The sequence below is a fragment of the Chrysemys picta genome, chromosome 8 (assembly GCF_011386835.1).
Source record: "Chrysemys picta bellii isolate R12L10 chromosome 8, ASM1138683v2, whole genome shotgun sequence".
In the NCBI taxonomy this organism is placed as follows: Eukaryota; Metazoa; Chordata; order Testudines; family Emydidae; genus Chrysemys; species Chrysemys picta.
The window spans coordinates 79,824,225-79,837,523 of record NC_088798.1 but is presented as its reverse complement, the minus strand read 5'-3'; the positions used below and the strand labels follow the sequence as shown (position 1 = coordinate 79,837,523).

At 40.3% G+C, this 13,299-nt stretch overlaps 1 protein-coding gene across 1 annotated transcript in view; it reads left to right on the top strand.

Moving 5' to 3' along the window:
* Nucleotides 1-13,299, top strand: part of DOCK2 (dedicator of cytokinesis 2) — a 492,812-nt gene that overhangs the window by 458,733 nt on the left and 20,780 nt on the right. Inside the window, exons 43-45 of the mRNA XM_042850773.2 lie at nucleotides 1,386-1,470; nucleotides 3,043-3,129; nucleotides 11,981-12,157. Coding sequence (XP_042706707.1) covers nucleotides 1,386-1,470; nucleotides 3,043-3,129; nucleotides 11,981-12,157 — 349 coding nt within the window. The remainder of the gene's footprint in view (nucleotides 1-1,385; nucleotides 1,471-3,042; nucleotides 3,130-11,980; nucleotides 12,158-13,299) is intronic.

Sequence of the window (13,299 nt, the reverse complement as noted above, 5' to 3'; positions counted from 1 at the left end):
AATAGGAAGGATTTATTTTTGAGAAGAGTACTTGTTTGTAACTATAATTCTTATTTGTAAGAGATAATTTTAGTGTATTCGTTCTAGTAAAGTGGTTGAAAATTTCTGTCCTAAAAGGGGTTATATAAAATTATTTGAATTGATATGCCTCTTTAATCAGTGTGCTTTATCAAAGAGGTGATTTCAATGGTTGTCACCTAGTTCAGGAATCATACACTCCCAATAATGAGCAAAATGAGAGTGCTCTTTGGCCAGACTCGGCTCTTTGTTTTCTAAGCCTACTCTGCCAAAATACCAGATCATTTTTGAAGTTCTTTCTGGAAATATTTATGTAAGTTGCACCTAGACCTATAACATTGTTTTTGTCCTGCAAAGTCAATCTCTGCTTGGCTTTGCTTTACATTGAATTCCTATAAATAAATAAAGTCTCCTGGGCAGTACAGTATTTAAAGGGCCAGGACTGTATGTTTTGTGTTCTTTTCAAGTTACCGCTCAATCCTCTATAATAGTATGGTAAAGTGGTTGGGGCGGGGGGCGGTGTATGTTCCTCTTGCAGTGCAACAGTAGTTGAAGATTATTTTTTAGCTAAGGAGATCATAGTATGAAGATGCACTGGGGGGAGGGATAGCTCGGTGGTTTGAGCACCTACTAAACCCAGGGTTGTGAGTTCAATCCTTGAGGGGGGCATTTAGGGATCTGGGGCAAATTTCAGTCTGGGGATTAGTCCTGCTTTGAGCAGGGGGTTGGTCTAGATGACCTCCTGAGGTCCCTTCCAACCCTGATATTCTATGATTCTATGCTACTGGTGTATTCAACCTTGCTATTCCATTTCTATTAGATTTTATTCAAAATCCATCCATATGTGAAAAGAAATAGTTGTTTATGGCTTCACATGTTTAATAAACAGCTATTTTGCTGTGTTGTAAGCAGAATTATCAGGAGATCTGATCAACTGATTTGGCATGGGATGTGTTTGAACAAGCACACATTTAAGTCCAAAACAAAATATCATCTGCTCCACTTGGTCACTTAGTGTTCTTAACAATATACAGTGCTTTATGGGTCAATCCATAAAACATAATTCAGAGGTGGGTGTCAATAAAAGCAAAAACCTCCTCTACAGCTTCCCCTAAGTATTTCATCCGTATTCTGAAACGCCCACATCCTCCAGGGCACAGTTGAGGCACATCAGTGATGAAACTTAGTGCTTCTGTCCCTGTTTGGTGGATAAATGTTTTCAGTTTTCCATGCTGTTACTGCTGCGCTTTTCATGAACACTAAATGACACTTAATTTAAAATCAGACAAAAAGAAAACCAGTTACTTTGATGGTGGAATCCAGCTGTGCTTGAATTATGCTTTTTACATCTTCTTTAAATCTTTCAGCTTTTATAAATCCAACTATGTTCAACGATTCCACTACTCAAGACCAGTCAGGAAAGGATCTGTTGACCCTGAAAATGAATTTGCTGTAAGTAATTTTTTGACATGGCAGCATCTTTGTAAAACATATTGGAGTTGCTGTGGTTGTGAATTCAGAGCTTAATCCTTTAATAGTCATGCCCAGCTGCCCCACTATGGAAGGCCTAGTTTCAAGATCTGAAACGACCTATTTTCATTTCAACTACAGTACAATTTAAATCTAGGGCTTCTCTATTTCTACATTACTCTAAGTACTTTTCAACATATTCTCATTTTACATTTCCTGATTTGTAGCCTAATTTCCCATTTTATTATCGTAATACTTCATTGTTTGAATTTTAGGTAAAACCTCTCAGTTAAGTAAGTTAAATACAGTTTGGTTATGCAGAAAAGTTCTCTAGTAAAATTTTCTATTGTTAAACAAGACAAAATGTAAATACATATCAATAAAATGCATCACCACTAGTACTTAATAACTGCTCCACTCCTTAGCTACCAGTATGGGCTAAGGAGTGTAAATTGTCTGTTTTCATCACTCATGTGAAGTGCTGAGTACTGTATATGCCATATTGACTCACATCAGCTGTTCAATAATGCAACAACTACAAATAATGTTTATAGTTTTAATACACTTTGAGATCTACAAGTGCTATAAATTATATGATTTTTATAATGTCATATACAGCAGTGTGGTAAGTTTTCTTACTTTAGAGGAATAAATATATAAAGTTTTATTATATCATAAAATTGTACAGTTGAGTGCTGTCAGAGGTGGGTGGGGAAAACAACTTAGGTTTTCAGATTTGTAAGAGCACCTTATTTCAAAATTGTATGAAGCACTTAAATTATGTGTATTGTTCTGATCAGTGACTAACAGCACTAGCTAGTGATAGGTCTTGTGTGGACAGGGACTGTACACACTGTCCCAAACCCAGAGCACATGATACTAGAACTTTTTAACATCCTGGCATGGTGATGTGGAATGGGTCTGTCTGAGAATCAGACACTGTAGTAACACATGGTACTTTTTGAGGAAGGTAAATATTAGTATTTCTGTTTTACATATGGGGCAGTTGAGATAGTGAGTCTGTATCTGCATTAGACCTGTTAAAATTTCCCACTGTTGCTACCACCAACTTGGCTCCCCATGGTAACAATAATAGGAGGAACATTAGGGTAGGCAGGCTGTTAGCAGTTTAATCCACCACGTTGACTAACCTGCTTACAGCAACAAAGTGGTTAAAATTCTGGCACTCGGATACAGAAGTCCTACTGCTGGTAGGACCAGTTGTTTTCCTTAAAGTTTCTTAATTCAGAGTAAAGAAGGCCAGAGTAAGTGATTTACCAGAGATCACACAGGCAATAGTGGCAGAGTTGGGAATAGAAATTTGAGGGTTCCTTACCTTGTATAGACTGAGAGCTTAATGATGACCTAGTTTTGAAACAATAAACCACAAATTGCTGTGCTGGATTCCTTTTGCTGCGTCTTTCTATGCACAAATTATTCTGTCATTTTTCTACCTAATCTTTTATTTTGCAATGTAATTTCTATAAACTTCTATCCTGAAAAGACTAAGGTTTCAATCCTGTATTCTCTCTTTTTTTTTAAAAAAAAAAACAGTCTATGTGGATTGAGAGAACATCATTTGTTACAGCTTACAAACTTCCTGGAATTCTGCGTTGGTTTGAGGTTGTCTCCATGTCACAGGTGGGTATTTACATGCTAAGTATCCTGATATACAAATTAATGTATATAAATGTAGTGTAGCAGTTCTAACACAGACTGATTTTTGAGATTAAATGGTTCAAATCTTTTTATTTTTATTTTCTAAATCTACTCACAAGACTACTACTCTGTACATTTTAGTTTTTTTGTGAAATCCCTGCAAGCTACATGGAAACTATTTAAAAACATCATAATAGAACTCAAACTATATGTCTACCCCCAAATAAAAAAAAATGCCACCATGTCTAAACAGCAGAGTGAAAGAGGTGGTTAGAGGCAAAAAGGCAATCTTTAAAAACTGGCAGTCAAACCCTATAGAGGAAAAACAGAAAAGAGCATAAACTCTGGCAAGTCAAATGCAAAAGTATAATTAGGCAGGTCAAAAAAGAATTTGCAGAGCAACTAATAAAAGATACAGAAACTAACAGCAAAAAAAAAAAAAATTAAGTACATCAGAAGTAGGAAGCCTGCCAACAATCAGAGAGGCCACTGGGAGTACATCTACATGGGATTAAAAGACCTGCAGCATGGCTGTGGCTGGCCTGGGCAGCTGACTCAAGCTGCCAGGGCTTGAGCTTTGGGGCTCAGGCTGAAGACTGAGTTCTCACAGCATCCCAGAGCTCTGGCTCCAGCCCAAGTCTGAACAGATACATAGCAATTTTTCAGCACTGGAGCTCAAGCCGCACTGGCCTGAGACAGCTGACCCGGGCCAGCCACAGGTTTTTTATCCCTGTGTAGACAAACCCTGGATGATCAAGGTGCTAAAGGATCACTCAAGGAAGACGGAGCTGTTGCACAGAAGCTAAATGAATTATTTGCATTAGTCTTTTCTGCAGCGGATGTGAGGAAGATTCACACACCTGAGTCATTCTTTTAAGGTGACAAATCTAGGGTGACAGATTGAGATGTCAATAGAGGTAGTTTTGGAATAAATAGATAAATTAAACATGAATAAGTTACTAGGACCAGATGGTATTCACCCAAGGAATCTGAAGCAACTCAATTATGAAATTGCAGAATTAACAATGCTGGTATGTAACTTATCACTTAAATCAGTGTCTGTCCCAGATGACTGCAGGATACCTAAGGTAATGCTGATTTTTTTAAAAAGGCTTTAGAGGAAATTCTGGCAATTACAGTGTGATGAGCCTAACTTCAATACCAGGCAAACTGGTTGAAACTGTAGTAAAGAACAGAATTATTAGACAAATAGATGAACACGATATGTTGGGGAAGAGTCAACACAACTTTTGTAAAGGGAAATCATGCTTCCCCAATCTTTTAGAACTCTTTGACTGGAGTCAACAAGTGTGTGGACAAGGGTGATCCAGTAGATATAGTGTTCATGGATTTTCAGAAAGCCTTTGACAAGGTCCCTCACCAAAGGCTCTTCAGCAAAGTAAGCAGACCTGGGATAAGAGGGAAGATCCTCTTGAGGATCAGTAACTGGTTAAAAGATAGGAAACAAATGGCAGGAATAAATGGTCACTGTCATGAGATAGGATACTGGGCTACATGGACTCTATATGTCCATTATTATGTTCTGATATTTCTGGGGTAAGTGGTTGTTAGTTTTTTGCCAGTGGCTGGTAAAATATTGACCAATATTTGTGGAGTGCAGAAGTTGTCTCTTTCACCAACAGAAGATGGTCTAATAAAAAATATTACCTCACCCACCTTGTGTCATGGAAAACATTTTGACATTTTATTGCAAATGAGTAAAATATCTATGTAAAAGGTAGAAGATAACCATATATCTTGCCTGACAATTTTTCTACCAGATTTTGACAGAATCTCTCTTTTAGTATTATCATGGAATATTAGGGTTGGAAGAGACCTCAGGAGGTCATCTAGTCCAATCCCCTGCTCAAAGCAGGACCAACATCAACTAAATCATCCCAGCCAGGGCTTTGTCAAGCTGGGCCTTAAAAACCTCTAAGGATGGAGATTCCACCACCTCTCTAGGCAAGGCTGGCTCCAGGCACCAGCTCAGCAAGCAGGTGCTTGGTGCGGCCAAGGGGAAAGGGCGGCACGTCCAGCTCTTCGGCGGCAATTCGGCAGCGAGTCCTTCGGTCCCTCTTGGAGGGAAGGACCTGCTGCCGAAGAAGAAAGCGGCGCAGTGGAGCTGCCGCCGAAGTGTAGCTGATCACGATCGCGGCTTTTCCCCCCCCCCACCCCACTTGGGGTGGCAAAAACCCTGGAGCCGGCCCTGTCCCTAAGTAACCCATTCAGGTGCTTTACCACGCTGCTAGTGTTTCCTAATATCCAGCCTAGACCTCCCCCACTGCAACTTGAAACCATTACTCCTTGTTCTGTCATCTGCCACCACTGAGAACAGCCTAGCTCCATCCTCTTTGGAACCCCCTTTCAGGTAGTTGAAGGCTGCTATCAAATCCCCCCTCCCTCTTCTCTTCTGCAGGCTAAATAACCCCAGTTCACTCAGCCTCTCCTTGTAAGTCATGTGCCCCAGCCCCCTAATCATTTTTGTTACCCTCCGCTACACTGTCTTCCATTTGTCCACATCCCTTCTATAGTGGGGGGGACCAAAACTGGATGCGGTACTCCAAGTGTGGCCTCACCAGTGCCGAATAGAGGGGAATAATCACTTCCCTCAATCTGCTGGCAATGCTCCTACTAATGCAGCCCAAGATGCCGTTGGCCTTCTTGGCAACAAGGGCACACTGCTGACTCATATCCAGCTTCTCATCTACTGTAATCCCCAAGTCCTTTTCTGCAGAACTACTGTTTAGCCAGTCAGGCCCCAGCCTGTAGCAGCACATGGGATTCTTCCTTCCTAAGTGCAGGACTCTGCACTTGTCCTTGTTGAACCTCATCAAATTGTTTTTGGCCCAGTCCTCCAGTTTGTCTAGGTCACTCTGGACCCTATTCCTACCCTCCAGCGTATCTACCTCTCCCCCCTGCTTAGTGTCATCTGCGAACTTGCTGAGGGTGCAATTCATCCCATCATCCAGATCATTAATAGAGATGTTGAACAAAACCAACCCCTGGGGCACTCCGCTTGATACCAACTGCCAACTAGACATCGAGCTGTTGATCACTGCTCCTTGAGCCTGACAATCTAGCCAGCTTTCTATCCACCTTATAGTCCATTCATCCAATCCCATACTTCTTTAACTTGCTGGCAAGAATACTGTGGGAGACCGTATCAAAGGCTTTGCTAAAGTCAAGCTATATCACATCCATCACTTTCCCCATAGCCACAGAGCCAGTTATCCCATCATAGAAGGTAATCAGGTTGGCCAGGCATGACTTGCCCTTGGTGAATCCATGTTGACTGTTCTGATCACCTTCCTCTCCTCCAAGTGCTTCAAAATGGATTCCTTGAGGACCTGCTCCGTGATTTTGCCGGGGACTGAAGTGAGGCTGACCGGTCTGTAGTTCCCTGGATTATCTTTCTTCCCCTTTTTAAAATATGGGCACTATATTTGCCTTTTTCCAATCTTCCGGGACCCTCCCCTGATCGCCACAAATTCAATACATTGAAATGACTGACAGCTCAGCCCTGCAGTGGTTAAAGATTACCACTCATATGGTAAGGTACTGTCCTGAGACTCCCTGACAAAAGGATAGATAGTCTTAAAAAATACATGCAAGTGACCATGGGCAAGCTTCTTGGCTTTTGGAGTGAGGGCTTAGTTACACAGATCCACAGTGTGCAGCAAGCCCGAGTGTAAATTTACAGCACACTAGCTTTCCAAACACTAACTGGCTGTTTGGACCCTGCACTAATAGTTCTGTAGTGTTAGCACAAGGTAGCAGGCTCCTCCAGATTTACACCCGGGCTTGCTGCACATAAAGTGTCTGTATATTCAAGCTCTGAGGTATTGTTGGTACATGATGGGCCAAAGAAGTGCTGGCAATTGCTAGTACAAAAATAATTTGAGATTCCTTCAGTTTTACTGATTCTGACCTTCCTTGTTTTGAGGAGTTTGTCTATATTATTGGTACTTTATTTCAGTTTTTATCTGCTGTAATTGCACAAAAGTAGTTCTCAACATGATATTTATTACAGTTCCCTTGAATTGACACTGGTGATCTGAGATCATCTGAAGGAAATCCCTATGGTGGTGACTTATCATAAAATGTGATAATAGTATCCCCTTTGCTAATATGAAAATTATAAGTTCTCAGAGATATCCCTCTGATATTTTCATAAAATGCACAGAAAACTTACCATTTATGGCCTTTAAAATTATTGTTCAGATACCGCTCATGTTTTTGCCTTTACTGCACAAGTGGTCACTTCCTTTCTTCAGGAGCCACCTCTATCAAAAAATAAAAAAAGAATAGAAGGAACAATAGGCACCTCTTACTCAACAGACTCCTTGTCTTCTCGTTACTTGCAGTGAACCAGTCTGGGAAATGGGGAATTAGTTCAGTGCAGCACAGGGAGCTTCACCAATCCCCACAAAATGAAAACACGCGCGATCGTCCGGCTGAGGCTCAGGAGCCGCAAGTGGCTCTTGAATGTGTCTCCTGTGGCTCCTTGCAGCACGTGGTATTAACCCACTGTGTGATTTAATTATTAACCAGTCTAAGTCATCAACTATTCAGGATGCTTTTACTATGTTATTAACCAATTGTAGAATACTTGCTCAGTCATTTTGCTGTGAGAATAATATATATAAAATAGTAAATGAAATAATGAATTCACACGACTGTGGCTCTTTTAGGTGATGTTGATCACTAATTTGGCTCCTGGGCATCACTGGAATACACACACGTAGATGCACTGAAAGAGACAGGACCATTAGGAAATATCTGACATGAAGCCTGAAAAAGCACTTGGAGGGGTAGAGAGTTGCCCCTCTTCCTAACCTGCTGCCTTAACAGTTTTTTTTTTTAATTTGATCCATTAAAAATCCCATTGACCATAAAACTAAACATCACTTCAGATCCAGGATCTCAAATGTGCTGCTAAAAGAAATCTGGCCTACGAAGGATATAAGAGCTTAATTCAGGGGAAAGGAACATCAGTCCATCCCACAGAAGGCCTGCTCAAAGCCAAATGGAAGCCCTGATTAATACAGCCAGCTGCACAGAAATGGAATGTGAAGTTTTTATTGCTGCTTCACACCCATATTAGAACGATCACAGCAAGTTAAAATCTTTACATCTTGAGTGTTCTATAAATTTTATAAAGTACAACTCAGGTGGTTATTAACAGTCAGGAACTGGAATTCCATTGCTTTGCCAAGCATAGCTTTTATAGCCTAAAAGAACACAGGAGATTTAATACTTGGAAAACCTATGGACCCCAAAGTCTGGCCAGCTTCATTGAAAAGTTTTAGCTGGGGCTCAACTCTAGACAAACTCATTTTTCAGTAGTGCAAAGGAATGGCTATTTATTTTGAGATGGAAACATGCAGAAAACTTAGTGATTTTGTTTGAGTTGCAGCCCTGTGAACTGTAAATAATTTGACTAAAATAATTTGAATGTAAATGGCTGAATTTCACAGAACTCTGAATGTACATTTCAGAGTATTATATTTAACTATTATATACTGTATATAGGCCAATTCTAAATATTATCTGGTTTCCTTCTTATATGTCACATTCATCAACATATTAGGATCATATTGTAAAATCCCCACACAGGTTTTGCCTTCAGGAAAAACTGCATTTTAAAAATATTTCCTTGGCAACTTATATTTATAACCAAGTATAGAGATGTGAGTATGAGACTGTCAAATTAAAATTCATTCTTAAGAAAAATTTCCTTATGTATGTTAATAGCAACACCCTAAAGTATTACAAAGAAAAATAAAATCTAATTGCCTTTACCATTTATGGAGGGCTTTTTTTTTTTTTGGCATGTCATTCATTTTTGAGAATAAAAATAAGATCATTAGTTTCTTTCTTGGTTTTTATGCATAAACTGCAGTATTAACATACCTCCCAGTATTTCATGTGGCTAAAGCAGGACACAGCACCACTCATGTTTGGCCTGTCTGCCCCTCCGTAGATGGAGATGGAGAAGCTGATGGGCCAGACTTGAGTGGCACTGTGACCCCATGCGCCAGGTTGCAGTGCCACTCAGTTTGGGGACCTCCTCAAATGGAGGGCCTGGGGCAAACAAATGGCTCCTTCCCCTAGGCAGACTTGAATGTGGGAAATTTTCACTTCAACGGGCACAGGGGGTTCTGGGGCTGACCATGGGACAGTGCCATGAAAACTAGGACTGTTGGGAGATCTGATGTTAGGGGTTCAAACCTGTATCTGATTAATTTTTCCCTAAAATGATTTCTATTCAGAGCTTTTACCAAAAAAAAAAAAAAAAAGAGAGAGCAAATATATTTTATCCCATATTACCTGACTCTAATCTCCATTTTCCTCCTGTTCCAGAGCCACATCGCTCAGGTCCTGTGTGCTACCAATTCTCCTCTTTAATGCTCCCCTGGTCTGCTCCACACCAGTCCATCTTTTTTTAACAATCCCTCCTGTCCCCGGCACAGCCTCCCTTTCTTCCTCATATCCTTTATCAAAACTCCCTTGTTAGCTTTCCATCAGTATCATCTATTCAGGTACCACATGGTCTTGAACCCCATCATTGTTTAACAACCTAAAGAGCACTGAACAAAGCCATAGAAATGACCTGAGTTCTGTGAATACTGATGCCCTCCCCAAGAGCAGTTTTGCTTTTCTCTTTCTTTTATATGGTCTCTTCTCCTTCCCCTTCCTCTTGTCATCTCCCATTATATCATTTGTCTACTGGAGGCCTGAAGCTCCTTGGGGCAGGGACCTTCTCTTTTATGTGTCTGTGAAGGGTCACATATGCCTATGCCATTATACATGCAACACCACTCTCTTGAAATTTTAAGGCTTAAATCAACATTAAGTTAACTAAGGGCTTGTCTACACAGTACAGCAATGAGCACTAGAGGGGTTGAATTCTAAAGCACACTGCTGTGTTGCATATTAATTAGCCCTTGTAGACCCTTCCAGTGTGTGCTAAAAATTACCTAATGCGCATTAACTTAGTACCGTTGAGAAACGGTATGCATCCAAAGAAGTGAGGTTTTTACCCACGAAAACTTATGCCCAAATAAATCTGTTAGTCTTTAAGGTGCCACCAGACTCCTTGTTGTTTTTGTAGATACAGACTAACACGGCTACCCCCTGATACTTGATACCGTTGAGAAAGTTAGCATTTATCTAACAATCTGATCTCACTGAGACAGTACTACACTAATGCACACTGGGGAGCTTTTAGTGCACACCAACATGGACTACACAGACCGGCTAGCATGCCAAAATGTTTGGTACATGAGAATTTAATCCCTCTAGTGCACTTAGCTACACCATGCAGACAAGCCCTAAGAAGCAACTGTTTACTTTGCAACTGTTACAGTACATCTAAATTACCAGCAGGAGAATACTGTGGGGGCTGGACAGAGACCCAAGAGGTTCCTAAACTGGGATTTGTCTTAAGCATTAGCACTTCGTCTCCCATATACTTAAGGTTAAATAGCTATTTATACCGATAGTGTTACTTTCTATATAACCAACAAGTGGCTAAAGGAGCAAAGCATATCTTGGTGGATTTTTACTGCCATGATAACAGATAACCCCATCTACATTCTGATCTTACACGGGAGCACAGTGCTGTACCATATTTAGAAGGGGAACATGGTACTGTGTGATCACCTATTTCCCTCCTTTCTTCTCAGGCAACATGACTATAAGTGCATCTCTGCGCCTCCTGTCCCACTTTGAGCATTGGCACAATGTCCATCTTTTTTCTGATGGTAGCCAGCTCTCCCACACACCCTGCAACAAGAGAGAAAACAGATGTGCTGCTGGCTATAAATAAGATATAGAAAAATATCAGCTTTTCTCTTACTCTTCCCTGTTTTGACAGAACCCAATTCACTGCCACATGAATGCAGACAATGACAGATCTTGTTCTGAGAGACCTGATGCTGTTACATTAGTTCTAGCACAGACATCAAACCAATTATGTTTTTATCTAAGAAATGAAAATGACCAAGGAGGGGGAGTGTGTCAACAGATGTTAGAGAAATTCATCATCTATGATACAATATGATGTTTGTGTTACTCCCTTGAATATTTCATTCCTCAGTGCTGGGAGCCTGCATTTCAAAAAACCATGTCCTGCTAGAGCAAGAAATCACTAACGAGTTCTACTTTATTTTTTTTTCATTTTCTTATATTTTCTTTTCCCTTGTTCTTGATTACAAAAGACAACTCCATGAAAGCAACATCTTGGTTTCCTAGGAGTTCATTTGCTCCTGCTGCTATTTTTCAGCTGAAGTCATAATCTTCTGTTTGTGACATTTCATTTGGTTACTTTGCTATTGATTATAATTTCAGAGGCATATACAAGGGGATTATGAATTCAGAGGTGGAATATGCAACAGTAGTGGAAGTATTCTTTAGAAACCCTAATCCTGTTTTTTATTCAGATGTCCTGAGGAGAGAATTGCATAAAAATACACAAAAGATATAGAAGAATGATTTTTTTCCTCAGAGCTCTGCTGTGATGAGTTAGTTCTTCACTCCCCTTCACCTCTCCTCTACACACAGACATTATTAAAACTGTTCACTTTGAAAAATATTTGCACTTCCTCAGTGGTTTCAGAACAAGAATAGAAAGCACAGGAGATATTACACACTATATCTGTGCAGCATTCTTGAGGGCTGGCTGAAAAGCACACCTGAGCCCTATGTGGAGTCATCTAATCCTGTTGGACACTGGTTTAGCAGGAGGCCAAGGAAGTTTTAGAAGTCAGCATGAGTGGTTAAATTAAATCAAATAGACACATTAAACATTCCTCCTCTTATTTCATAGGCAACCATTAGTCCACTGGAGAATGCCATTGAGACAATGTCCATGACAAATGAGAAAATTTTGATGATGATTAACCAGTACCAGAGTGATGAAAATCTTCCCATTAACCCTCTCTCCATGCTTCTGAATGGAATTGTTGATCCAGCCGTCATGGGAGGCTTTGCTAAATATGAAAAGGTAATGATTTTAATAGCTTTAAGATCATCTTCACAGATTTTTCTATTCTCAGTAATGATGATAGCTCTGTTTCTGCTTGCTTAGTGATTGTCAAAAACTGTGGTGGGAGATAGTAGGATGGGGACAAAGAAAGGATGAACCTCATTAATTTGAAGATCTTCAGAATCTGGTCACGTCTGACTTAGTCTCCTTTAAAAGTTGACTCTAACATGGATGTAGGACTGATGCTCAAAATTAATTGCAGGCATGGGGGTTTTCATGTAAGTGTGATATGGGAGGATATGATTACACATGTTCTAATGAAATAGCCTTCCATGCCTCAACTGGTTTGGTCTGGGGTAAATCATCGCAAGTTCTTCTTCTAGCTGTCTAGCAGACTCAGAGTTAGTAAATCTCTTACCTTGTTAACTACTTTTTCCAGTAACTGCAGCCTTTTACAAGGCAGTTTTTGTTGTAAAGAAATGTATTTTGTTAGAACAACAGGGTACATGGAGACGCAGCCCCTTAAGGAACTCAGTTATTGAAGACAATAATTCCAAGACAACCTCATATCAAAAATTTTGGAATCTCACGCATCAAGGCTTAAGACAATCTCTATTAGAGATAACAATGAGACTTAATTATCACATATCTGTGGTGCTCTTGCACCTTCATGTGAACATCTAGTGCTGGCTTCTATCAGGCCATCTAGTCCAGTATCCGGTCTCTATCTTCATATATTCCCAAGCAATCCAAACCTCTCTGTCCAAACCTATACATGTCCTGGAAGGTCTCTAAATCATTTTAAAAAGGCATTCATCGGCATTATATTCACCAGACCTGCAGTGAGGCAATCTGTCATAACACTGCTGCTTGTTTACTTACTACCTTTACTTTGGGCTCAGAAAGAGGTGCTGTGATACATGAAGGGGTGGGAGTAGTTCCCTTTGAACAGACCAAGAGGAATTTTACAGCTAACTGGCTGGCTGGGTGTCCATCAAAGGGAGCTACTCCTCCCTTCCCCCCCATGTATCACAGGTGCCGTGAGTAATGGCTAAAGTTATTAATTGCATCTGTGTCCTATAGCGGCAGGTGGAAAAGTTTAATTCTTATCTAACTGATCATCCAGGAGGTGCAATTATGTTAGCTAAACAACCAAAAAG